This window comes from Engystomops pustulosus, chromosome 1, assembly GCF_040894005.1.
Source record: "Engystomops pustulosus chromosome 1, aEngPut4.maternal, whole genome shotgun sequence".
NCBI lineage: Eukaryota > Metazoa > Chordata > Amphibia > Anura > Leptodactylidae > Engystomops > Engystomops pustulosus.
In genome coordinates, this window is record NC_092411.1 from 95,203,755 (window position 1) to 95,231,754 (window position 28,000).

The window sequence follows — 28,000 nt, forward strand, 5'->3', positions numbered from 1 at the left end:
ACTGCTTGATGGATTTCTCGTAACAATAAAAACAGTAGCATAATTGGATGACCTCTGCTTGTTAATAGTAAATATAGAATCCATTAACCCATTACTTTGCCCTTATTAGGTGGTTTCACAAACAAGAGAACAAATCCTCCATAATGTTGAGGCTCACACATATCAAAGTTTTTATTACCGTATGTACATTTTTATCCAAGGTCTTTATTGTTTAAATTAACAGGATCCAGCAGAACCACTACAGCACCTACCATAAAAAGGGGTAGCACCTACCCACATACTCATGAAAGGAGTTAACAGTTTAACCCTTGTGCTGCCCACATGGCAGCAGAGGGTTTAAAACGAAGGCAGGATAGGAGCAACTTTGGGAGTAAGAGAATAAAATCAACACTATTTATTTTTTTTGGTCCATATTCATTTATCCCGATTATAAAAGTAGCAGACACATGCGCACAAGGCCTCTTTCCCGTATGCCAAGCCTTGTACAGGAAGGCTGGTGATCGTCATACAGCTGGTGCAGAGGGAGGCTCAGTTCTTCAGCACTAGCTCAATGGCTTGGAAGATGAATGGGGAGACTTCAGGTGCCCGACACTTCAGAGATAGCTGTGAACAGAAACAAATACAGATGTATTCATGACGGTAATTCAGATTGCTACTGCACAGAGCTCTACAAAACACTGTTCACAGGCTGAGTGAGTCAAGAAGAGGTAGATTTCAGCTCTGGAGGCTTAGGAATAGCGAATGCAGATTGAATTTGGATCAATAGAAAAAATAAAACCTAATATTATTGTTCTGTCATTGTTTGAACTGCACTCTCTGTTCTCTCCCTGCTGCTGTAACACTGTAAATTTCCTCACTGTGGGACTATTAAAGGATTATCTTATCTTAAAGGGTTTTAAGATTTGATAATGATATTGAAAATCTATTCACAGGGTAGGTCATCAATATCAGCTGGTACCAGGAGACTAGCCTAGCTTGTTAGTTGAAATGGAATCTTATTGCAAAACTTAAGAGACTATCCAGCTTAACCATGTTTTGCAATTAATAACCACATGCCAGGCCTGGTGTTAAGCCTAAGTACATGAAATATCACCATCAAGTTAAAGGAAACTGGTCACCATGAAAATAATCTGCAAGCGGTGTGCAATAGGAAAAGGTACAGATTAGTTAGGACACCATGTGAAATCTATAGTCAGAATATTATAGAAGAGGAGGTGCTGAGAAGATAGCGACCGCTCTGCAAGTCAAAGAGCAGATATATGTCCTCTGCTTCTTCTGCTCTATAACATACAACATGCAGCTACAATACTATGTACAATCTGCTAATCTTGCTCTATAATGTGCTGCCAGCAGGAGGCACTTTGCAGAAAGGAGCCATTTAGTATTTATGTATAATAATGATTGGTCACTATCCCATTTTTGGCTGCAGTTGTCAGTAAAAGAAATATCTTTAAGATAATTGGTCTTTGATATAGGATTTACAGTGTGGTCCGTGCATTCAGCGCCATGCTCACTATGTACGTAAAAGCCTTGGAGAGTCGATTAACTGAAAATACTTAGTGCCTTTACAAGAAAAGAACTTCCTATAAGACTCAGGTTATGAATACTTAATACAATTAGATAAAAATCAGTAATATGGAAGCCAGTAAATAATAATATGGAATCCACATTATATCTTTTCTCCTGTAAGAAGCACTGATCACCTATATTGACACGTTGACTGACAATAATTTATACTTTTAAGATATGGAAAAACTGCACTTTATGGAGACCAATAATCATTATGCTCAATCATTCCCTACAGTTTACATTACTGTCACCAGCTGCCGTTTACCAATAATCTTTATAACTGCTTTATAGATGTGTGCACATATACTGGATGTTCACCAGCATATTTACACAGGGCAGTGCCCAACAATGAATATTCATAGGAAAGCAGTCATCTACTTATTATCCCATGCTAAGAGAACGAAGAACAATTTACAAATCACCTTGTGACATAATACCAAATACTTACTGCACAACTAGAGCTTCCAGGCTGCATCCTCAGTTCTGCTAGTACCCAGATTCCATTTGTGAGTTTCACAGACTGGTACAACATGTCCTGACCTTCCACTGTACGTCGCGCCACTGTGAAGACATTGCTGGCCTGCAGCTTGTTGCTGACGGCGTCTGTGAAATTGTAAAATATGGATTGTAAAATATGGTAAAAGATCCTTTACCAATGACAATTAAAATACTGGCCCTCCAATATTAAAATGTAGCAGACATCCTGACCAATTGTTTATAAAGTACTATTCTTTGGGGCTTGTACGTCAATTTTCTGGCATAAATGCCCTAAAGTATTCACACTAACTAGTGATCCGCCAGTGATCGTGATTACCGTATTTTTGGGACAATAAAGACGAACCTTACAATAAGACACAGCCCAGATTTAGCCATCCAAACACTGGGCACAGCCATACACAGAGACAAAAACACACTGGACACTGCCATACACAGAGACAGGAACACATCCCTCTTCTTCTTACCCTTTGTCAGCCAGCAACTTTTTTTGCCCCATTCCTGGCAGCATGAGGACCTTGAGTGCAGCAGGAAGCATGTGACCAGTCACATGCTTTTGACATCACTCCAGGTCTTGTGCGTTAGTCAGGACACCAGGAAGCACTTCTCTATAGGAGTTCGGGTGAAGCGGTAACATGGCATTTCGCCCGATCTCCATGTTAGTGGTCAGGAGGGTCTAGCAGTGCCGGATCCTCCTAAACTTCGAACTATAAGACACAGGCACTCTTTAACAAAACTCCACGCCAAGTGGTTGTGGAGCTGACCTGTGACCATTTATGGCTGAATGTTTGCAGGTTATGGCGCAATTCCACCACTAGGCTAAGCCTGGCATAGAATTGTTTGCCAGCACAAGTCAGCCACCGGACACATCAGGAGGCCGGAGACTCCAGATGTATCTGATGGTGCTCGCAACATATGCTGGCGCACATAGCACCTGCGTATGATAAATTCCTCACAATGGGGCAGATTTATCAAGCTGTCTGAAAGTCAGAATATTTCTAGTTGCCCATGGCAACCAAACACAGCTCCCCTTTAAAATATTCATGAGCACTGGTAAAATGAAAGCTGAGCTGTGATTGGTTGCCATGGGCAACTAGAAATATTCTGACTTTCAGACGCTTGATAAATCTGCCCCAATGTGTTTTTCATTTTCAGGGGCAGGCGACCTTAAGAGGTTTTGCAGGAATTCAGGTATTCTGGAAAACCTGTGGGAGCCGCAACAGGGATGCCATTCTCTTTTTAACACCCCTGGGTTCCTGGAGAAACCACAGAGCGCAGTCTCTTGAAAACTGAGTAAACCAGTGCTTTTTGTTTGATAAGCTTTGATAACCCTTACCTGGACTTGGAGGACAATCTCTGACCTGGAACTGGGCCTCATTCTCATTAGGGATGTCTTTCCATGTAGCCAAAAACATCTGTCTCTCTGTTCATAAAAAGAAACTAGTGAGTTTCTGCCCTCTGCCCAGAACCTGGCCCTTCCTCTACGTAAACACAGTCTGGAATATAGCCTTCTTTGTGTTTTTATTTTATCTATATGAAAAGGAACACTTAGCATGGTTGGGGGCAGAGGTCGCACTAACATTTTTCCAGAAGGGTAATAATACTCCTCTCAACATTTTTGAGGAGTAATCTCAGCCGAGGAGGAGTATGAAATTTTCAGTAATACAAATATATAACTCCTAGTCGTATATAGTGTTAATAAACTTTTGTTCCATATGACTGTTTGTTCTTTGTAATGTAATATATTTGTATTTGTCCCCTATGATTTGTAAAGCGCTACAGAATATGATGGCGCTATATAAATAAAGATTATTATTATTATTGTAGATGTCTATTTATAGAAGAAAATTTGTTACAGCCCCTGTTTTTGTAGCTTCTTGGGACAATTATAGTACTATTTGGGGCCGACCCCAGACCCCCAACCACCCACAGAGTTGCCCAAGGCTGAAGCTGCGCCCCAGACCCCACCCACAGAGAGGGCCAGAGCTGACGCCCGCCCAAGACCCCTCCACCCATAAAGTGGGCCAGAGCTGACGCTGGCCCCAGACCCCCACCACCACCCACAGAGCGGGCCAGGGTTGACGTTGAGCCCCAGACCCCTACCATCACCCACAGAGCGGGCCAGAGCTGATGCCGGCCCAAGAACCCTCCACCCACAGAGCGGGCCAGGGCACACTCTGGCCCCAGATCCCCCCACCACCCAAAGAGCGGCCCTGCACTGACACTGAGCCCCAGACCCCACCCACAGAGAGGGCCAGAGCCGACGCCGGCCCAAGACCCCACCACCCACAAAGTGGGCCAGGGCTGACGCTGGCCGCAGACACTCCACCCCCAGGACCCCCTCCCCCATAGACCTGGCTGATGCGTGACACCGCTAAACTTATTAAATTTTTTTTGGGGGGGGGGGGGGGGCGTGGGGACATATCGCTTTTTTAAAACTGTTTAATTTTTACTTTTAATGTAATTTTTTTGGTTTTTTTTTTAATTACATTTTTTTTTTTTTTTTACAAGGTCGCATGTGTTCCCTGCTAAACTTATATATAGATCACAGATAACAGTGACCTAATGGTAACAGTCTATTGGATCACTGTTATCAGTGATCTGTATACAGAGTTATGCAGGGAGGATGCATATAGCACCTTCCCTGCAGCCTCTCACTGTATACAGGGGCTGCTCTGGCTACAAGATTGGGCTGTCACATAGACAGCCCAATCTTGTTCATAACTCTGTGTGCACGGTCGCACACGGCCATGGGGGGGATGGGCGGAGCTACTCACTGCTTCAGCCCGCGGCCGATGTAGAACGTCATGTGACCTGTGCTCCGGTCACATGACTTTCCATCGGAGCCGCAAGATAGCTGGGCAGGAGAGGAGGGACGGCACTATATTGTGGGTGTTGCCCAGTGTTGCGGCGTGAGCTGCGATCCTGGGCAGCAAGCGCCGGCAGCCAAGCACCCAGCCGGCAGATAACCACTAAGCGTATTTATACGCTTGGCGGTTTTTTGGAAGGGTAAATCGGCCTCTACAAGCGTCATAGACGCTTGTAGAGGCGTTATCGCGATCTCTGGTTGGGGGTAACTACATAGAAATAATCCTTGTAAACAAAAAGTGGCCGTCATCATCGTGTTTAGATTTTGTAGGCAATATGGTTTTTGCCAACAAATACAGAAGCAGTATAAAAAAAATCCTAAAAAAAAATTACAATCCTCTCTCCCTATAATGGATAGGGCACAGACAGTGTTGTGTATAATGTAGGGGAAAAAAAACATATTGACTTAATTCATGGCTGCTGGGCTGAGAAAGTAATATACAGCGGACCCTGAGCACACTCACCCATTTTTCCATCTTCCACAAACAGAATGTGGAGAGGATACACAACACTGAAATAAAATACATCAATGTTGTTCTTTACTGCCACCTGCAGGGAAACAGATACATTGCATCACACCACTGAAACGGCACAGAAAAACGGATATATACAAAATGGCCAACAGGAATTGCTGGTTATTTACCTGCAAATTATTTAGAGGTTCCATTTTCATGACAGATCCAACTGTATTTAAAGGAAGAGATACTTCTGTAGACTGGTTGGGGGCTAAGGGAGTAAGAATCTGTAGTGGAGCAGCTGGTGCCAGCCCAAAACTTGTATTAAAATAAAAAAAAGAAAAAAAGGTTAGTAGCACATACAAAAAAAAAATAGGTTAATAACCAAAAAAAACTGTTGTATGTATAGAGAAAAAAAACATGTCATTATACATATAGTGCATTGTTTTGCAACAAAAACCCTTTTGGGTACCCTATGTACATCGCTTTGATCGATGACCACATGGAACAACAGTAAATTAGAAAAGCAACAGTTTAGCAAATACAGCTTTAGTGCAGCAGTATACCTGTTACGATTGAACTGTATAGCAAAGTCAGTCATGACCTGGAGGGCTCGATTGGTAAACTGCAAATCCATGAAAACTGCACCAGATCTTCTGGCAAATGTACCACTAATTTCTAGGCCTTTGCCTTTCATTGCATGTAACCATACCTGTCATAAGAAAATAAAAGAGTGGTCAATAGCTACGCAGGGCGAGGAGATTGCCATTGGTAATTTGAATACAATTCATAAAGTTTGCCCAATAGCCTTGTGGAAATATTTGCCATTTTATTTTGGTTGATTGCAAGAAAAACAGATGAAAATGCATCACTTACTGATTTTGGAGCCACATAAGACCCTAAAATTGCACCTGTACCACCCCCTAAGTCAAAGAGGTCACCAAGTCCTCCAGAGAGTGGTGGGCCAAGGGAGGCAGGGGCCACTGGAGGAGCCATAAATCCAGTAGGCAGCTGCAAGAGAGAAACGGACAAAACATTTATTTATAAGACAGTATCTGGCAATTATATGACTACATGAAAAATATAAAATACAGGCAATAGAACAAGAAAAAAAGAAGAACAATCAGTCAAATGATATATAAAATGTTCATTAGTTATAAAGGGATAGAGTATTACACTTACAGAAAGGTTTGGGCCAGTGTCACCACCAAGCTGTAACACAAGAGAGAATTATTTAAAAACAAGAACAGTTCTGATGTAAACATTCACACTTGAATGGTGTCCACAGAACTACCAGTCCCTAGATGTGACCATGATTCCTAGCAAGTGTGTCCCATGAATGTAATTCTCCACACTAGGTGACGATTCTAATGGTGGCCTATGGGGTTCAAAACAACCCCCAATAATCCATGCAGTATAGTTGTGTAGTTCTCCCTAGCATACCCCTTCTGTGTCTTCCACAATCTTTGGAGTTGAAGCAGATGGGAGGGGAGGCAGAGCACAGGCAACCAGAAAGGCAGACACACATAAAAGCCGGAGAACAGCAGGCAGGAGCAGCACAGGGAAGAACATTGATAGATAGAAAGAGAAAGAAATTAAATTAAATGATCAGCCCAATCACTATGGAAGATAGATGAATTACTTTAATATTACAAACCCACAGCAAAGCGCAAGGGACTGCTAATAATAACATCTTTTAAAGAGAGGAGGATGCGCTCAGTGCATGATGTGTCCCTGATAATCGCACTCCCATTAAGACCATATCAAAATTATCGCACAATTCTGTCCCGTACTATGAATATATAAGTACAAGTACAAGATTGCATATAATTAACATACCAAAGTGTCCAATCCACCGCTCAAGAGATCCACTCCGCCCAGGGGTACAGAACTTGTAGTGAGCGGAGGTCCACTGACTGGTGGTGCTAAATCAAGGTTTAGGAGGTCACCCAGCAGATCTCCCTGAGATGGGATGACTGAAGGGTGCGTTTCCACCTGGGGCTGTACTGTGGTAACTGTATCTGGACTCTCTGCACTCTCACTGCTGTACACAAAGAGAAAGTAAATTAGTAATAGAACTGATATTCAATATTCTATTCCCTATAGTATGCATTACAATTTCTTCTAATAAGTTCCCATATACAATGTTGCTTTCATTCAAGCTTAGAAAGGTACTGAAACCTTCTATTAGTCTTTTAAATGTACTTGTACTTTGGGAACATTATATATTGTCTGGCTGCTTTTCCTGTACAATTTTCTCTGAAAACCAAAGCGATAAAAATGCACTCTAAGGGAAGTCATTTAAAGTCCACTGAAGCTTCTGTTTTTATTGTTTTAGTGACGGATGATGCTTGAGGATATTGGTCTGGTCTAGGTTTACACCAGAAACGGTTTGGCTTACTCTGCACTAAAATTTTGCCAGTATGGCACACACTGTGACATCATGAAGACCACCCTTCTCAGGTCTTTGTTAGCTTAAAATTAAAGGAAACATTATATACTAGAAATGCCTCAAATCTACACTATGAAAATAGTCACCCCTTAGAAATTCTGTGCATCCAGCGTTTACAAACTTGTCAAGCTATCAATACTCACGAGCCAGTCCGAGGTGGTAACCTTTTGGGAACAACACCACGACTTCCCTCTACAAAAGCATTTGGTGGCTTGTGGTAGACCGAAGCCAATGTACCAATGTAACAGATCAGTTCCTCCAGCAAAGTGGGCTCAATGAGGTCAGTTTCTTCGGAGATTAAAGGTTTTTCTGCCAGGACCACCTCTTTGGCAGCAACAGGATCTGTAGAGAGCAGGCGCCAGTATATGTAGCCACGATCTCTAAGATCTGGATTGTCCGAATCCTGTGATAAAGTGCGAGATGGACATAACTATATAAATACAGCAGTAAATAGTTGTGCTGCATAACATGACCAATTCTTCATATCTCGACAGCCATGTAATAATGATTACACAAAAGATCTCCACAATAGTGCAATGTAACCATATGGACCATAAGATCTGTATTATACTAACCTGAGTTGCCAAGCTCAGAACCTGCTGTACTAGCTCTTGTGTCTCTGTTGGTTTCTTTAAGAACAGCTTCACAATAGCTGTAAGCAGTTGTAGTTGGACCTAAAACAAAAATGAATATTTGAGCAGCTCATACTATTAAAAGGGGTTTCACACATGTGCAGTCTATTCCAACTCCAATCATGTCAAGCTATATTGACCGTATCCCTCTATAGCGGAGCCTGTAGCATTAAAATAGTTTTAAGATATTTAAGATAAACTGTATGACACCCAGTGAATTTCCTGCACATGTCCAATTCTTATTAAAGGATGTGTGCACATCCTCACAATGGGCCAGATAACCTGACCACCTAATATGTTCTCTTCACACCCATGCCTGCACAATGCCTTTATCATTAGATTATGTATGCATGAGTAGCTTGCACAGATTATCTATGCTTCTTATGTTTTAGGTGGCCCGGGCGTCACTCACCTGCGTGCTCTCATCATGGAATCCTTCTAAGAAGCTCTCCAGCAGCTCATCAGCATTGTCAATTCTCTCCGCATACTCTCCTACTATCCAAATCATGGCAGCCCTCGCCTCGGGTTCGTCCAGAGAATCCAAGTTCTCACATAGTGTGGAGATGACGCTCTCGTATCTAAGCAAAGATTAAAGAATATCTCATTTTCGATTGCTTTACCTGTGTGTGTGAATGTAAGGGCAATATGGACAGTAAGTATTATCCTTCTTCCTTCTAAGTCATTGCTCATAAAAAGTGAAAAATAAATAATAATTAAAAAAAAGAACACACATTATAAAACACACAATAGTCTGCAATAAGACAATACTATCTGGACTTTATGCAACAACATTTAGTAATACCTACTTGTTTGGGTATTTTCTGAAAATGTCTTTTATCACCACAATGGCTTCCTGAACCACATAGTTCACCTTGGTCTGAATAAGATCCAGCAGGGTGCTGACACAGCGCTCTGCAGATTGCTGAAAGGGAAGGTAATAAATCGCAATTTAAAGTCTGTTTCTCAGTGCCTACAGGGGGCACTGCTACTCAAAGGGAGGTCTGATCGTTGGTGCAGATTCTATAAATCATACCCCTAAAAATATACCAATTATCACATAAACAATGAATAGCTATTAAATAATTTTGCTGCCAAAGTGCATGTTTGACAAAAGTCAATTCATACCTCCACTTTAATAGCACAGCGTCCAATTGCTCTTACTGCCTTCCGCACAAAATCCACATCCACCTCTGTGGCGTATTCCTTAAGTTCAGCCAAAACCTAAATAATAGCAAAATTATATTTATTAACTAGAAGAATTTCAGTCCCCAAACAAAAGTCACATGCACATAATACAGTCACTAACCTGGGCAATATTTGCAGGCGATGCCAGTCTGATCATGATATCAAGTTTCTCCAGTTTAACATAGATCGGATCATTATATTTAACAAAGAAGACTTTCATCTCATGCTTCAAGATCTCTGGTCTGGAAGACAGAACAGAGTAAGCACCAGAATGTCTATAGTAAAGCATCTGTAATTGTGGTTAGGATGACAGTCTTACCGTTTTTGCACAATTAAGTTAATGTTGCGCAGGGCCACATACTGCAATTCCGGTTCAGCAGACAGCAATGTGACAAGAGGGGGTGCCAACTTCTTTAACAATGTCCCATAATAATCCAGATCTTTTGATAGAAGTTCCATGAGTTTCATAAGAACCTTGACCGCAGAGAGGACCACAGCTGAATTGGCATGTGAAAGTCGTGGTGTAACACGTTCACATACACTATGGAGAGACAAGTGTATCAAAGTACAGTGTGATAAAATTTAATACTCATAAATAAAGTCCCCTTCAGCTTACCTTTGAGCTTCCCGATCATCTTTGGGAACATAATTGGCCAAACAATCCAGGATGAAGATCTGACCCCACTCGGTGCACTCATTCAGAGCAGTCAGCAGCTTATTAATTGACTGTGGGTTCAAGTCTAGGAGGTTACTACTCGGATGGGACTCTGCAATCTCTGATAGAGCTGCTACAGCATTAGCCACAACCTAGGGAGAAAAGTTACGAGACATTTACAGTCAGTAGTAACACTCCACAATCTTCATTGCTTTACACATCTAAGTAACATTCATAAAATTCAAAAGGCTTTTGACAGTAATAGAGGCATGGAGGCCACTTCCAGAATCTATAGTAAACGCTCTGCTCTCTCTTCTAGTACACTTCCCCTCATATATTAATCTACAAGCTCATATCCTTACCATAGGATTGGAGTCAGAAATCAAGTCTTTTAACGTATCAAGAAATCCTTGATCTTCCACCAACTGAGCATTTATGTCATGCAGTTTGGCAACACACACGGCCGCTGTCTTGCGCACATATGGGTCCTCATCCTTCAAGCACTTGCGCAAAGGTTCACATAGATACTCTGTGATTTTGTCCACGCGAATACAGCCCATGGTGCGCACTGCTAGTGCACGGATCAGTGGATTTGGGTCTTCACAGTCCTGAGGGAAGAAAAAAAAAAAAAAAAGAAAAGTAATGAAATCTATCACAAGTGTGAAATAAAGGAGACTGTGGCCAATCAGCGATCAGGATGCAATAGATGGATCAGGAGGTGAATGCGCTGGTGCTGAGAATTAAGTGGTAGGTGATCCCTGAGGTAATTATGTTTGTTTTTTTTACTTCTATATAAGTGGAAATTTTCTAACTATTTTTAAGGTTCAATTTCTTGCCTACAAATATAATATAACCACAGTTATAAAACAAAAATAAAACTACTGTTATCAGTATTTCAGGGTGGATACAGTACAGTGCTAAAGTATTACGTCTTTATGGTATGTTTTATATTGATAACATACAAGAAACCCTGCTGATGTTTGATGATATGTAGCACATAACGTTTGATCTAGGGAAAACTAGTAACTTACATCAAGGCTCCATAACCAAGGACCCTGGAACCTGTCAAGTTAAACAGTCACTATACAAAATCTACTTAGTGACTACTCCCTTCACTTCCACTACAGTCTATAGTAATCACATTTTCAGCAATTATACAAGTTATACAAATCCTCAGAGACATCTGTCCTACATTGGTAACTAGTGCCTGTGTAACAAAATATTTTTCTTCTATAGAACTTTAAGTTAAGGAGGAAGTGAATGTTTATGTTATTTCCATTGTGAAAAATGCTACATCAGCAACATTTGGACTGGAAATAACAGAAAAGTAACAACAAATACAGATCTAAGATGTTCACTGTTTAGCGGGGGGCTCTTTACTATGAAGCATGTACAGAGATGTTGTAGGCTACTGAACAATACCAGAATACTTGTGATATAAAATTGTCTTACAGAAGTTTTTTTTAAGGCTACAAAGCTGAGATCGATAAGGTCAAACAGCCGACAACATTAGTGAATTAAAGAAGATTTTTAAAGAAGTTTTCAAGTCACAAAAAGTTAGCCCCCATCTTACTTTCTGATCGTGGTGGGAACTCAGTGGTGGCATCCCCATGGATCTCAAGAATGGGGGCAGAATGGACCCCAAAAGAATGGAGCAGTAGGTCAAACATGCAAGCTACCGCTCCATTCACTGTGAGGGAGATAGCCGTGTACAGCGCTCAGCTGTCACCGTCAGACCCATAGAGATGAGTAGAGCAGCAGGGTGCATGGCCGACCAGCTGGCGTACAACGGACCCCCATTCTTGTGATCCATGGCATTCTTGTGAACAAGGCAACTGCCAAATTCCCCACTCAAAGAAATATGCAGTTGGCTCGACTAAACGACAATCCTTGTTATTCAATAGATCATATAAAAGGAAGACAGTTAAGAAAAACTTAATCCTGTTGAACAAATCAAAGCTTGAAGATTAACTGTGAACAGAGCTGCTCTTTCACACACCTTGACAAACGTGTTTACAGCCATGATGGCCATGTCCGGCTGGCTCTTGGCATAGTTCATCAGGTACAAATAGACAAGCTTCTTCAGTTCTAGGTTATCAGTCTGCATACAGTTCACCACATCAGGAAACAGGGCACTGTAACCAAAAGAAGAGATTCGGTTACGTGGTGACATCCAATACCATGCATTCACCTGAGAAGTCCATTATTATACACTTACGCCCTGCCTGCTGTAAATTGCCACACTTTTTATATATAAGCAAGAACTTATAAAGGAAAATGCTTTCTGCAGGTCACAGGGGTGTTTAAAAAGAGCTGATTTAGCACAATTGCGGATGGCTTCCTGATATGAATTATAGCAGAGTCAGCTTGTTAGGATGTGAAAGCCTTCCAATTTTCTACTTATTCGGTCTGTATATTTTATTTTTTTGCTGGACCAAACAAAAATCGCACACATCAGCTATTGTCAGCTTCATGGCAAAGTGAAAACCTACACCCCCGCTCACCTGACATCCTTCCCAACGGTCATGGATGCAATGACTTTCTTCACAGCTTCCTTCTTCTTCTCCTTCTTATCGCTGTTCAGTTCTGCTTTTAGCTCAAAGATCTCACCTGTAGGTGTGAAGGACAAAAATAGCTCTAGCAGCAGCTACAGACAAGGCAGCAAGACAAGACTGAGTGCCCTGATCCCCACATCTTACCTTTCTTGGTGGTGGTGAAATACTTTGAGTCCGTCATATCGGCACAGGGATTTCTCTCTTAGCTGTTAGGAGAAGAGATAGAGAATGGGTCAGCGGATAAATAGGGAATATTTCCACCAAAATATCAGCTGAGGCTGCAGGAAGGAACAACACTGCACCACCCCCACATCCAACAGGAAAGAAAACAAGGGGAAGGTCAGAGGGGAGGAATGAGCCAACACCAAATTTTATTGTACGTCAATTCCAGGTTGGAGAATATCAATGTTCTTACTGATTGAGGCATTAACTGTCTTCCTAACTGTGAGCCTGATATTGTACATGTCCTATTTATAGATATTAGATGGAGAGTCCTGCTCTGGACCTTGACCGATTGGATTAAAATATAATTACAAAGCTGTGGAATATATTACACACAGACCGTGTGTAGTTAAAATGAAATTCCCATTATGTTCTAAGTAACTGGTAGCAGCTTAGGAGGTAAAATGTACAGTAGGTCACCTTATAGGGGAGAACTATAATCTGTATGTGCAAATCGGCTGGGGCAAAGGCAAAGAAAGAAAAAAAAACCCAATGTATTCTCCTGTCACTTACTCTTACTTGAGACACTTCTAAATCACATTGAACCTGGTGTAGTAATGAGCCACTGGAGCACTGTATAACTTTCATCACACTGTTCTCATGGTAAAAGTTCCCTGTTGCAATTCACATCTATCTACATGTGCTTTTACAATACTTTCAGAATAAATAGTATAAAAATGAATAAAACGGTTCATATTTATTAACCATTAGGAAACTGCAAAATAGATATTGGTCTTCCAAACCAATATATAATTCATACTAATATTCAGCCTCTCAAATTAAAACTCCCAAAATGTTGGAAAAGTCTTTTGATGAATAAACCATAAATGTTTCCATAGGGACAGCTGCTATAATAATGGCAACTCATACTCCCAAAACAATGCTACAAACTTGCCAACATAAGGGACATCATTTTTAACAAGTGACCAAGCCCATTGCCCACCCTAGTATACACTCCTATAGAGTACACATAAACAAGTGGTGATACCTGCCCTACAGGTTTTCCACCAGTTAATCAATTTTAGTTTTTTCTGCCCCGCCTTTAATAATGGGGTTGTTGAGAGCACCCTCCATCTACCCACAATCCCTGGGCTGGTTGAATGTGCAGGCTGTGATACGGCCAAATCTAAGATACATAAACGGAAGATGTTGAGGAGGAGGTTAAATTTGGAGTATTGTAAAACTTTGTCACAGACATTTTCATTCTCACTGGCATCATAACCATTAAATAAATATACTCCCATTACTACTATGGGGGAACATGAACAGATTGAATAATAAGATCGTCGAACACTACAAATGAACACATAAGCAAATCTAAGTGGATGAAAGAAATGGGTACACTGAATGTGGCACAATGGGATAATAGTTATAGTAATATAGAATTGGATGGACTTCCAGAGTCCTTTAAATTGATACAGATCAAGATAGTTTACAGACTCTATTATAGTCCAAAGATGATTAGTAAATTTAAAAAAGGGATATAAATAGATTGTAGTAAATGTAAGGAGAAAAATGTAGATCTGCTGCATATGTTCTGGAATTGTAAGCCGATTATAGCCTTTTGGGAAGCAGTGTATGTAAAGATAAGAGAGCTCATCCAGATCGATATACCAGATACTCTGGATGTAATGATATTGAGTAACTCAACTGGAGTAAAAGGGAACCAATATGAAATCAAATGGTTAGCAAGGGCGTTATTTACAGCAAGGTATGGAATAGTCAGAAAATGGATCCTTAAAGAACCACCAAATGTAAAGGAGTGGGAAAGACATTTAGAATGCATTAAAAAATTTGAAGAGATCAAATATGTTGATATGGGGAAAAGGCAGATATGGAATAGGAGATGGCTATTAGAAAAGGAGTGAGTTTGTTTTTTTAGTTGGTCCTTTTATTTATTTATATAATTATTATTTTTATTTTTAATTTATTTATTTTTTTGGACCTGGCTGGAGGGGAGGGGGTGGTTGGATAGGCAATGTGGGGATAAAGGCATTTAATTATGTAATCAATTTTTGTAAGATATGTTGAATTAATAAAAATATTTAATTAAAAAAAAAAAAAAAGAAAATCCTGAGTACCTTATATACTCGAGTATAAGCCTAGTTTTTCAGCACAAAAAATGTGCTGAAAACCCCAAACTCGGCTTATACTCGAGTCAAAAAAATAAATATATCTAAACTCACCTTTCCGGTGACCCCTGTATATCTTCTGTGCGATCTGTCTGGAAGGGGCGGCAGGCTATATACACTGGGGCAGGGTCTGGCAGGCTATATACACTGGGGCAGGGGCTGGCTGGCTATATACACTGGGGCAGAGCCTGGCTGGCTATATACACTGGGGCAGAGCCTGGCTGGCTATATACACTGGGGCAGAGCCTGGCTGGCTATATACTGGGGAGAGTGTGACCAATGCATTTCCCACCCTCGGCTTATACTCGAGTCAATAGGTTTTCCCAGTATTTTGTGGTAAAATTAGGGGCCTCGGCTTATACTCGGGTCGGCTTATACTCGAGTATATACGGTAACTTAGATAATACTGAGCCTGTATTTGTTCCTTATACCTAGCGCTGCATTGTACACTGAAAAGTTACATTCTGCAGGGCAGCTGAAGGTTCTTACAGAACTCTCAATTGTGTTAATGGAATATGAAACATTATCCAAGCTCTTCTTCAGGATTAAAACAATTACATGTATTTTGTATTTGGATACATAGGGGTAGATTTATTAATGCATTCTAAAATAGCAAATTATAAAAATTATGCCTTTTTTAAAAAAAATTCTGTTCTATTCCTGATCTAAGAATTCAGGAAAGGGTTGAACATTAATTGGTCCAAAGGTCAAACTTTAAGGGTCTGCATTCCGCATTGTTAACCAGTACTCTAAAAGCACCAACAACTACAATACAACAACAAATACTGGAGACCCCCAGAGCAGAGAAAAATAAATATATCCTCTCCTTTCCTGGCTTTTATACTCCCTGCACACCACTGCAGCTTCTTCTTTCCTCCATGTGCTGCTCTGGTATGGAGCAGAACTGGGTAAAGAGAAGAGGACAAGTACTGACCACTCCTGGGTCCATTCTGCTTTAAGTCCGTAACCCCATGCATACAACCAGCATCAGGAAACAGGGCACAGAGTGGAGCAGGAGAGGACCTGAGAGCAGTGAGGACTTCTCAGCTGCACTAACCGTTACCTGACCTCCTGCACCAATGAGCGCCTGCATCAGATATGGAAGTGCTCATTTGACTGTCAGCAGGGTGCAGATGTGGCTGCACTTTATGTACATGCTCAGTAGTGAAGCCCCTCTGTTACAGATCATAGGAATAAAGCACTTGGATGGAATGCCAGCACTTATCTTACATCTGCTAGAATGACCAGTTGGAGCTGTAAAGATGGAGTCAGAAGTTTGGCTTGCCAACTCCACAGTCCCTGCTCTAAAAGTTACACAGAACAAAGTTAGACTAGACAGTTCTATAAGGATCTGGATTTATTTAAATCTCTGGTTGGTTTCACTCAGTTTACTGCAAAATATAGGAAATTATGAAAGTGCTCTTTTGTGAATTCCGGACAGTGGGGTGTTAAAATTTGAAGGACTGAACACTGTGCTGGATACGGGACTCCAAGCATCATAGCTGCACATCATTCTTCCACAGAGAAGCAGAAACTCCGTCCATCATATATCACTGTGATGCTTGGAGTCCGGTCTCTGGAAACTGGCCACCACATACATATGTTTTGTTTTTAACCTAATACTTTCTAATCTAACTTTACAGAATCTACTTGTGTGTGTCTCACACATATGGACACACCCATCATTCTGCAAACCCAGGTCCACACAAAATGGTTTCAAAATGTATGACAACTTTAGCAAGTAATATATGTAATTTTGATCTGTTACATTTATTCTCACATATCTTATATTTTTAGTGAAAGATATATCATGTGAAATTATCACTTAAATAAAACAGAAGAAAGAAACAATTTTGTGTGTGCCATGTCTTCTGAATGGATGAAACTGGATTGAGAATCCCACATTGAGCACCACTAAAGCTGAGGAGTGTGCAGTTCCTTTTGTCTTATATACAAAAACTTTAGCAGGTAAATCTTCCCAAAACTTAGGTAATGAAACATCTCACAAGCATTGGAACTTTGGAGGACTCATCATTGTGGACTGCTTTGATAGGAAGTCCAGTGACTACATGGAGACTATACATTCCGCCTATATTCTTCCCAGTGGTGTAACTAGAAGCTGAAGAACCCCAGTGCAAAGTCTGTGCCAGGCCCCCCGACTATAATGTATGGTTTATAGTACTAGTCTTCTCATATGGGAAAGTGACACCTTATGGGCCCCTAAGCCTCCAGGGCCCGATTGCGATCGCAACCTCTGCACCCCCTCAAGTTACACCCCTGATTCTTCCGTTTTTCCTCTCCGCTGCCTCCGGACGCTAGATGACGAGTAATATAGAGTATAGTCACAACCCAGGGATAACAGTATAATAACCAGTACTGGGGATCCTAGGGCCACTACTCACACCAGCACAGATCACAGTACTGAAGCCCTGTGTGCTAGTGACAATGGGGCACTGCTGTTTAGATATGCGAAGTCCTGCCAGATACATGGATCAGCCAATTATTAATACATGACTGACAGGTCTACTCTTCAGAGCACTACAACTCCCAGCATTGCTTGTCCTCTAGCTCAGCAGAATGACAGTTGCAGGGTGACAACAGGTGGCAGATGGCCGCCCTCACATCTGTCTATAGAGGGCAATGTCACTAGCCGCTCCGGCACCCGACAACGTCCGCAGTGACGGGCCATTAACCCCTTCTTTTCCCGGAAGCCCGGGGAGGGTTAATCACACCCCTCATTCATCAGCTGCTCGCCCACTTCCGGCCCCGCTGCGAGCAGATGTGCGGAGCGCGAAACAAGTACTTAAACGGAGATCCTGACCTGTGTAAAGGACGCGGTGACCGCTCCAAGGCTCCGGGCTGCTTGGATGTCAGGCGTATGCGGATCTTCTTCCTCCTCCCGGGAGATCACCGCAAAGATGGCTGTCACCTGCACCCGGAAGTGACGATGAGGGGGACTTCCGGTTACCACGTCTGAGAGCTGCAGTTTCTATGGAAACCTGGAAACTGAATTATGAAGGAGGAGCAGATGACATGCAGTGCCAGGGTGCATAGTAGAGGCCGCCTATAGCTACCAGCCATGATTATAGGCAACCAGTGTGTTACACCTCAGCCATAATGGCCACGTGTGCAGGCTCTTGTATACTTTCCAACTTATGTGATGAAAGAGGCTGGAGAAGAAATAATACATACCTCCCAACCTTCATAGCAGCCAAAGAGGGACAGAAAATGCTGTGCACATAGCGCATTATGTACATTCCCTCCAAAACTTCTGCCTCTTTGAGCATTCTCAGTATAATTTGCACCTTAAAGCGCCTTCCATCTCGTGTTGTATTTCCCCAGCTCCCTGTCACATAGTAGTCCCCTACTCCTCACATTGTAGCCTGCTGATAATGTGCCCCCATCTTCCCACTACAATTTAGCACACCTGATATTGTGTCTCCCCAGCAGCTCCCCATTATTGTGCACCCTCACATTGTAAACCCCCCCCCCCCCCAATATTGTGTCCCACCACTAGTGTCGGACTGGAGAACCCTGGGCCCACCAGAGAAAATCTTTTTGGGGGCCCACCTTTCATATAAATAGAGAGAATACTACAGAACCCGAGTCACGTTGGTGCAGATTTATCAGAAGCATTACAAAGTAGACAGCGTAGACGGACAGATTTATACTGCACCAGGTGTCATCCAGCTTCGCGATGTACAAATCTGGATGATAAATGTGTTGTAGTATAAGGCCTTTTTGTACAAATTTGCACCTTCTTTTATTTGGTTTAGATTACTGGCTGTGTACTGTGGCTGTAGCTCCATGTATGGCTGTGTACTGCTGCTGTATCTCCATGTATGGCTGTGTATTGCTGTTGTATCTCCATGTATGGCTGTGTATTGCTGTTGTATCTCCATGTATGGCTGTGTACTGCTGCTGTATCTCCATGTATGGCTGTGTTCTGCAGCCGTAGCTCCATGTAGGGCTGTGTACTGCAGCTGTATCTCCATGTATGGCTGTGTACTGTGGCTGTAGCTCAATGTATGGCTGTGTACTGTGGCTGTATCTCCATGTAAGGCTGTGTACTGTGGCTGTAGCTCCATGTATGGCTGGGTACTGCAGCTGTAGCTCCATGTATGGCTGTATACTGAGGCTGTAGCTCCATGTATGGCTGTGTACTGTGGCTGTAGCTCCATGTATGGCTGTGTACTGTGGCTGTAGCTCCATGTATGGCTGTGTACTGTGGCTGTAGCTCCATGTATGGCTGTGTACTGTGGCTGTAGCTCCATGTATGGCTGTGTACTGTGGCTGTAGCTCCATGTATGGCTATGTACTGTGCCTGTAGCTCCATGTATGGCTGTGTACTGCTGCTGTATCTCCATGTATGGCTGTGTATTGCTGCTGTATCTCCATGTATGGCTGTGTATTGCTGCTGTATCTCCATGTATGGCTGTGTACTGCTGCTGTATCTCCATGTATGGCTGTGTTCTGCAGCCGTAGCTCCATGTAGGGCTGTGTACTGCAGCTGTATCTCCATGTATGGCTGTGTACTGTGGCTGTAGCTCAATGTATGGCTGTGTACTGTGGCTGTATCTCCATGTAAGGCTGTGTACTGTGGCTGTAGCTCCATGTATTGGTCATGTACTGTGGCCTTAGCTCCATGTATGGCTGTGTACTGCAGCTGTAGCTCCCTGTATGGCTGTGTACTGCAGCTGTAGCTCCATGTATGGCTGTGTACTGTGGCTGTAGCTCCATGTATGGCTGTGTACTGTGGCTGTAGCTCCATGTATGGCTGTGTACTGTGGCTGTAGCTCCATGTATGGCTGTGTACTGTGGCTGTAGCTCCATGTATGGCTGTGTACTGTGGCTGTAGCTCCATGTATGGCTGTGTACTGTGGCTGTAGCTCCATGTATGGCTGTGTACTGTGGCTGTAGCTCCATGTATGGCTGTATACTGTGGCGGTAGCTCCATGTATGGCTGTGTACTGTGGCTGTAGCTCCAAGTGTGGTTGTGGCCACATGAATGACTTGTGTAGTGACAGTAGCTCCATTTGTGGTTGTGTAATGTGGCTGTAGCGATATATATGAAGGTCACAGGACAGATTCTGCAGAATTGTCAGCTCCTGGTTAATAAAAGCATCAGGTGACTTACGGGTGACATCTAATTGGAGGAGTTCTCTTTCATCTACTACTTTGAACTAGACCACCATGTCAGCTCCTACCAGACACAACTTGTCTCTGCAGTCTAAGAAACACAACAATTTTAGGTTCTTCACTTAATGTAGGAAACTTTAAAATGCTGACCCCACTGTATTGGGTATTGTAGTGGTGTAAAGGTAACAGTGCTCTAACAATAGCCAATATAAGCACGGGGCCTCACAGTAGCATCGCCAATATAGTAACTGTGTCCCCACAGTAATAATGATGCCATCACAGTAGTCATTGTAGTAATAGTGTGCATACAGTAGCCAAAACATTAATGGTGCCCCCACTGTGGCCAACATAGTAACCGTGTCCCCAAAAAACCCCAATATTGTGTCCCACCACCAGTGTCGGACTGGAGAACCCTGGGCCCACCAGAGAAAATCTTTTTGGGGGCCCACCTTTCATATAAATAGAGAGAATACTACAGAACCCGAGTCACGTTGGTGCAGATTTATCAGAAGCATTACAAAGTAGACAGCGTAGACGGACAGATTTATACTGCACCAGGTGTCATCCAGCTTCGCGATGTACAAATCTGGATGATAAATGTGTTGTAGTATAAGGCCTTTTTGTACAAATTTGCACCTTCTTTTATTTGGTTTAGATTACATAAAAAATACGCCTGATCATGGGTCACTTTTGAAACAGGTACTGATTGGAACTCCATGCTGTGTACTGTGCTGTAGCTCCATGTATGGCTGTGTACTGTGCTGTAGCTCCATGTATGGCTGTGTACTGCTGCTGTAGCTCCATGTATGGCTGTGTACTGTGCTATAGCTCCATGTATGGCTGTGTACTGCGGCTGTAGCTCCATGTATGGCTGTGTACTGTGCTGTAACTCCATGTGCGGCTGTGTACTGCGACCGTTGCTCCACGTATGGCTGTGTACTGTGGCTGTATCTCCACATATGGCTGTGTACTGTGGCTGTAGCTCCATGTATGGCTGTATACTGCTGCTGTAGCTCCATGTATGGCTGTGTACTGTGGCTGTAGCTCCGTGTATGGCTGTGTACTGTGGCTGTAGCTCCATGTATGGCTATGTACTGTGGCTGTAGCTCCATGTATGGCTGTGTACTGCTGCTGTATCGCCATGTATGGCTGTGTATTGCTGCTGTATCTCCATGTATGGCTGTGTACTGCTGCTGTAGCTCCATGTATGGCTGTGTACTGTGGCTGTAGCTCCATGTATGGCTGTGTACTGTGCTGTAACTCCATGTGTGGCTGTGTACTGCGGCCGTTGCTCCATGTATGGCTGTGTACTGTGGCTGTATCTCCACTTATGGCTGTGTACTGTGGCTGTAGCTCCATGTATGGCTGTATACTGCTGCTGTATCTCCATGTACGGCTGTGTACTGTGGCTGTAGCTCCATGTATGGCTATGTACTGTGGCTGTAGCTCCATGTATGGCTGTGTACTGCTGCTGTATCGCCATGTATGGCTGTGTATTGCTGCTGTATCTCCATGTATGGCTGTGTACTGCTGCTGTATCTCCATGTATGGCTGTGTATTGCTGCTGTATCTCCATGTATGGCTGTGTACTGCTGCTGTATCTCCATGTATGGCTGTGTTCTGCAGCCGTAGCTCCATGTAGGGCTGTGTACTGCGGCTGTAGCGCCATGTATGGCTATATGCTGCGGCTGTAGCTCAAAATAACCATTATGGACATAAGGTATCGAACAGTAGCCAATTACATAACAGTGCCCCCAATGTAGCCACTATAGTAACAGTTTTTCCACAGAAGTGAAAACTTTAACAGTGCCCCCAAAGTAGCCAAGATAGCCAAGGATCCCCTTAGTAACAAATATAGTCGCAGATCCCCCCACAGCAACCATTATTGTCAAATCACCCCCACAGAGGCCATTTAAGTCTTAGGGCCCCTTCCCCACACTGCAGCCATTATAGTCTGCCCCACAACAGCTTCCATCCAGGACCCTCTCTCCCCCACAGCATCCATTCCAGGGCCCCTTTCCCATTGCAGCTACCATCCAGGGCTACACCTCCCCCCACAGCATCCATTACAGGGACCCCCTCCCCCACAGTATCCATTAAAGGGACCCCCTCCCCCACAGTATCCATTACATGGACCCCCTCCTCCACAGTATCCATTACAGGGTCCCATCCCCTTCCCACACCCCCACAGTAGCCATTCCAGGGCTTCCCTTCCCCCTCCCCCCACAGTATCTATTCCACGGCCCCCACGGCTGCCCCCACTCCCCCGCCGCATCCACCCACAGAATCCATTCCAGGGCCCCCGACAGCCCCGGTCCCCCCAGCTGCCCGCACTTTCCCCTTCCGCTGCCCCCGCCACATCCATTCCAGAACCCCCTCCATCCATAGCATCCATTACAAGGCCCACATCCCCCACAGCATCCATTACAGGGTCTCCCTCCCCCACAGAACCCATTACAGGGTCCTGCTACTTCCCCCACCCCCAAAAGCATCCATTCTAGGGCCCCCCTCTCCTCACAGAATCCATTACAGGGTTCCCTCTTCTTCCCCAACCCCCACCCACCACAGTAGCCATTCCAAAGCCCTCTCCCCCACAGTAGCCATTCCAGGGCCCCCCTTCCCCCCACAGTAGCCATTCCAGGACACCCCCCCTTACAGTAGCCATTCCAGGCCCCCCTCCACCCACAGTAGCCATTCCAGGGCCCCCCTCCACCCACAGTAGCCATTACAGGGCCCTCCTCCCCCCACAGTAGCCATTCCAGGGCCCTCCTCCCCCCACAGTAGCCATTCCAGGGCCCTCCTCCCCCCACAGTAGCCATTCCAGGGCCCTCCTCCCCCCACAGTAGCCATTCCAGGGCCCTCCTCCCCCCACAGTAGCCATTCCAGAGCCCCCCTCCCCCCACAGTAGCCATTCAAAAGCCCCCTCCCCCCACAGTAGCCATTCCAGGGCCCCGCTCTCCCCACAGTAACCATTCAAGGGCCCCCCTGAGGCCCCTTCCCCCACAGTAGCCATTCCAGGGCCCCCCTCCCCCCACAGCATCCATTCCAGGGTCCCCCTCCCCCACAGCATCCATTCCAGGGTCCCCCTCCCACCACAGCATCCATGCCAGGGTCCCCCTCTCCCCACAGCATCCGTTCCAGGCCCCCCCCCCTGCACGCACAACAGCAACCCACCCGCCCGCACACACCTGCCCACACCCCCCCCCCGCATGCACCGCTTCCATTACAGGGTTCCTCTGCTTACCTGCCGATGCTGACTGTCCCGTTCCGATAGTACAGCATGCTTCTTTACACACTTCCCAGCGTTACACAAACTGATGCCGCTGCCGAGCATGACAACATCGGCAGTACGCTGTCATCTGGTGCTGGCGGAAACAGCGTCTGCCAGCGCTTGACCACAGGCACAACTTGTGTAAGTGTCGGGAATCGGTGGGCCAGTCCGACGCTGCCCACTACTCCCTCTCTTAATAAAACCCTTCATATTTTCCTAATTCTTGCCAAATTTCATTTTTTTTCATAACTAATCACAAAAGATATCATCCAAATTTTTATACTAATTTTAAGTACAATGTGTGATGAGAAAACAATCTCAAAATCCCCTGGATATTTTATATCGTTCCAAAGCTATAACCACTTACAGTGACACAGAGCAGATTTGAAAAATTAGCCTGTGTCCTAGAGGCCAAAATAAGCTGAGTACTGAAGGGGTTAATTAAACCCCAGATAAACAAAGTTGGCCACACTCCCTATTGAAAAAGCAAATGAGGGCACTCTTGGGGCTGTTACAGCAGTTAGTCCCTGACTTTGCCACTATTGCTGCCCAGTTATCGTTAAGTGATCAAGCTTAAACTTGCCCTGTATAGACTGCCAGTAACACCCAATGTGTAGTGCAGACAGACGCTTCTAATGTAGGGTTGGTTGCAATACAGGATATAAATGGAGAACAGCACCCGGTAATGTATTTAATTCAGAAGCTTTTCCCAGCAAAAAAAAATATTCAATTGTGGGAAAGGATTGTCTGGTCATACAGTGCCTACTGACCAAAAGGGTCAAATTGGTCTCTGATCGTGCCCCACTGAAGTGGATGTGCAACATCCCCCACCGGGGCCTAGCCCTTGAGGTGAGGCCTGGAGACAGCCGGGGCCCGCGGTACCGGAGTGGCTGGCGGTTGCGGCCTAAGCACGCTATTGTCACGGTGCTTGGTACGGGGGAACCAGAGGGCTGTCCTTTAGCCTGGAAGGTCTCCAGCAGGGTGGTGTTGGCAAGAAATGATGAGGGAGAGGCTGCTGTAGCGGATCTCCCTGGGGCAACCCCTTAATGTCCCGAGTGTGAGTCTCTGGGTGATGGACAGGGTGCCGGTGATGAAGGCAGCCGTATTAGCAGGGACCAGACGGAGACAGAAGTTGAAGAAAACAACTTACAGTTCTTTATTTGAACCGCAGGAACCGCAGCAACGTGCCTTTAACAGGTAGATGGAGTGCCGAGATGTGAGTTGGAGGGAGCCTCAGGAGATAGTTCACCAGCCTGGATGTAGAGGGCAGGCTGGGAGGCAGCTGTGTCCTGGTAGGAAGCTTCAGCTTGTCCTGTAGGGCTTCAGGTATCACCTTTAAAGGTAAGATGATACCCCTTTTCCTCACTACACTAACTCTAGTCTTCTTGCTCCACTCTTCAGAGGCAGGGGCTAGGCTCTTCCTGCTCTGGTATGGGCTAGACTGAGATTACTCACTCACTCACTAAGTCTACAAGGGCTTCTAGTCTTCTCATGAATCTCTCTGAGAGAACCCCCTAGAAAGACCTCCAGAACATTCCTGGCCAGAGGTTTTATTACCTCCCTTTGGTCAGGTGGTGGCTGCTCCTCCAATCACATCTCAGCTTACAGAGCACAGGATGTAACACAGATCATTGGACACTGGACTTCTACATCATATACAGATTTAACTTCTGCTTTGCCAGGCAGGATTAACCACTGCAATGTCCCCTGTGTGATGTGGTGACATGTTATGGGGCTTATTCGCAAACCCTACCTCGCCATTGCATCGGCGAGGGTGTTGCAGATGAAAACGGAAAAAAAAGAATAACGCCAGGATAACTTGCTTGTTTCATGCGTTACAGCGTTTAAGGATTTATTTGGAACACAGACTAGGTAAAGTACATGGAAATGCACTGTTTGATGGTTGAAGGTGCCCAGTGCAAATGAGGGGGTATGTGACATGGCACACGTTATCGTGGCTGACGACCAATACGTGTCACCAAGTTGCCTGGCCTTGGGGAAATAAGCTGGTAATCTATGTCAATAACCTCAGGTTTCTGACACTTATTCAGTGGTAGAGTAGCTGCTTGTATGCATTTGATGTTGGCCTGTTTAGTGGAGTAGTCAGAGAGTTGGGTGGTCTGACTACTCCCATGTATCAAGTGAAGGGGTTACCTTGCATTTATTAGCTAAGAGGTTTAGCTTTATGTTGTGCATTCATTTTTCACCATGTTTAAGAAAGCTGTTGATTGACTTTGTTTAAATAATCTTGCACTTTTTGGACATTACTGTTTTGGTGACCTCTGTGACACATTTTAACTCCAACACAACTTGACACATGACAGAATAGTACATCACTGTGCCATTAAGGATGTATGAAGAGGACTGACATAACAGGTCCCAGAATAAAAAAGAGATATCAAACATTATGATGTACCAGATGCGCTTAATATTTAACCTGTAAATGCCTCATATAGGCACTAGACAATGTGAAGAGTTAAGATATTCAACGAAACCCTAAGATTCAAATTTTGCTACAATACCTTATCTCTGTTTCCTTGGCCAGTGGAAGTCCTGCATTGCTTCAGCGGGGTCAGTGCGTCTGCAAGTGTCAACCCAAGCGGCAAGTAGGCCTTCTGTCCCCTGATCCCCTCCTCCTGCTTAAAAGCTCAACTAAGAAGCTCACAGACCGTGGAAGATCCAGTACCTACTACTAAGAAGACAGCACTGTTTGGTGAACATCCTTCCACTGGCAGCAGAAGTGGCATTGGAGTTGCCATTGGAGAAGATGCCTGCATAGATATCTGTGGGGACCACACCAGCCCCTGAATGCCATATGGGCTGAATACCCTGTACTTAACAATGATATCCATGTTGGCCTCTACAAGATAGATACGACAGCCCCTTTGTTGCTGTGTAATGTGTACATCTATTTCCCTTATTTCAACTCTAAGGACATTGCCCTTGTAAGGGCAATCTTAATTTTGTTTACATTTTATGCATTGTTTAAGCACTTTGCCTATTGTGTTGTCTATTTTATTTCAACCCCAGTGTGCTAGTTTTTGATAGCCCTTAGGCATATAGCTGTTGGGCTAATGACTGCTCAAAGGTGGCTAGCAGTCAGAATACAATAAAGTGTGTGAGCCCCCCGTAAATTCGAGGTTGCTCTTCCCTCTCTCATCTTCATGAATGGGAGGGACATGTTCTGTGGGCGGGGCTAGTAACGTGGGCGATACAGGAGGTGAGCACATGCTTAAATACTCTAAACAGTAGAGAGTCACCCTTTTCTTCATCGGTTTTCCCTACCTTTTTATATTGTTTTCCATTTACTTTTGTCTCAGCGGGCTGTTTTTCAGGGCTGCACTACATGACCTTAGAGAAGGAAGGCATAAAGGGTGTTATTATGTAAAGAAATGCTTAAATTATTAATGGTTTCAATAAATCTGTGGCAGACCCCAAGTCAACCCGCAATTCAGAACGGTTAAGCAATTGTTTTCTGTGTGGTTATTTATATTTGGACTATGTGGTATAAAAGGGGCCAATCCAGCTTCGGGTTAGTTAGGCCCCTTCTACACTGGCGAGTGTGATGCGATGAACTCGCATCACACTCGCAACGCATGATGCCCATGCATTGCGAGTGTGATGCAAGTTCATCGCATCACACTCGCGGGTGTAGAAGGGGCGTAAGGGCTTATTATTTGAGCAGTCTATTATATTTTGTACCTAATCCTTTTCTAGGCTTTTCAGCTCTTGTCCTATAGAGGGACCCATAGCTCCAGACCTGTGACACTCGTAGAGCCCTGTCTGTGTCTCTGTGTAGTGATGTTCTTACCCTGTGATATAAGGAAAGGCTTTATATTTGTATAAAGAGAGTTCCACACTAGAACACAAGCAGTTCTTTACAAAGTATATACATCTAGTATATTATAGTTAAAGAAGCCACATTATAATTAAACACTATGGCTTCTTTACAGATTTTCTTCTGATTAAGGAAATCATGCAATACCTTTCCATTTACTTTGAAGAAAATTTACCACCAGTATCAAGGATTGTAGACCAAGCACACTGACATACTGCTGTGTGTCCCCTCTGCAGCATCTGCTCTACTTTATGCTTCTTTTTATGTTTTTTTTTTTAAAAGGTTTTAAAGGAAACCTTTCAAGATGAATCTACTATCAGAAGTAGATGGTAGATTCCTCCTGCCTCTGCCCTAATCTGTAATTTAATAATCCTGGAACCTCACCTAACTTGTTAAAAACTTTTTTTAGTAATATGTAAATTAACTGCAGAGGCTACTGGGGTGTGGAGTAGCCTTAGCTCCCATTGCCCGGCCAGGCTAGTACACGCCACATTAGCCTCTGCAGTTAATGTGCATAAAACGAAAATAAAGT

The 28,000-nt window shown here is 43.9% G+C and overlaps 1 protein-coding gene across 4 annotated transcripts; it reads right to left on the bottom strand.

Moving 5' to 3' along the window:
- Window positions 1–146: 146 nt before the first annotated feature.
- On the bottom strand, window positions 147–18,200 carry AP1B1 (adaptor related protein complex 1 subunit beta 1). 4 transcript variants are annotated; one of them, XM_072148455.1, is made up of 23 exons: window positions 18,042–18,200; window positions 13,011–13,072; window positions 12,816–12,921; window positions 12,311–12,446; window positions 10,674–10,919; window positions 10,273–10,463; window positions 9,976–10,197; window positions 9,778–9,898; window positions 9,597–9,692; window positions 9,278–9,393; window positions 8,884–9,049; window positions 8,415–8,513; window positions 7,983–8,242; window positions 7,227–7,428; window positions 6,831–6,851; window positions 6,570–6,599; window positions 6,264–6,398; window positions 5,954–6,099; window positions 5,576–5,705; window positions 5,397–5,481; window positions 3,401–3,487; window positions 2,018–2,172; window positions 147–603 (listed from the first exon to the last, which is right to left on the bottom strand). In XM_072148455.1, exons 2-23 carry the CDS (start codon window positions 13,045–13,047, stop codon window positions 529–531), a joined length of 2,862 nt encoding a protein of 953 aa, XP_072004556.1. In that variant the 5' UTR covers window positions 13,048–13,072; window positions 18,042–18,200; the 3' UTR covers window positions 147–528. The 4 variants fall into 4 exon arrangements, with proteins under 4 accessions (XP_072004556.1, XP_072004541.1, XP_072004549.1 ...); XM_072148440.1 differs by having other exon boundaries at window positions 7,227–7,431; XM_072148448.1 differs by lacking the exon at window positions 18,042–18,200 and adding an exon at window positions 17,740–17,865 and having other exon boundaries at window positions 7,227–7,431.
- Window positions 18,201–28,000: the final 9,800 nt, after the last annotated feature.

What these genes read in the sequence shown, in the direction of transcription:
- AP1B1 (XM_072148440.1), bottom strand. Translation starts at nt 13,047, where the DNA reads ATGACGGACTCAAAGTATTTCACCACCACCAAGAAAG. An exon ending in ACCGTTGGGAAGGATGTCAG is followed by an intron (nt 12,447 to 12,815) that starts GTGAGCGGGGGT and finishes TTTTGGTTACAG; the next exon opens with TGCCCTGTTTCCTGATGTGG. An exon ending in TGTGGAAGATGGAAAAATGG is followed by an intron (nt 3,488 to 5,396) that starts GTGAGTGTGCTC and finishes TTTTATGAACAG; the next exon opens with AGAGACAGATGTTTTTGGCT.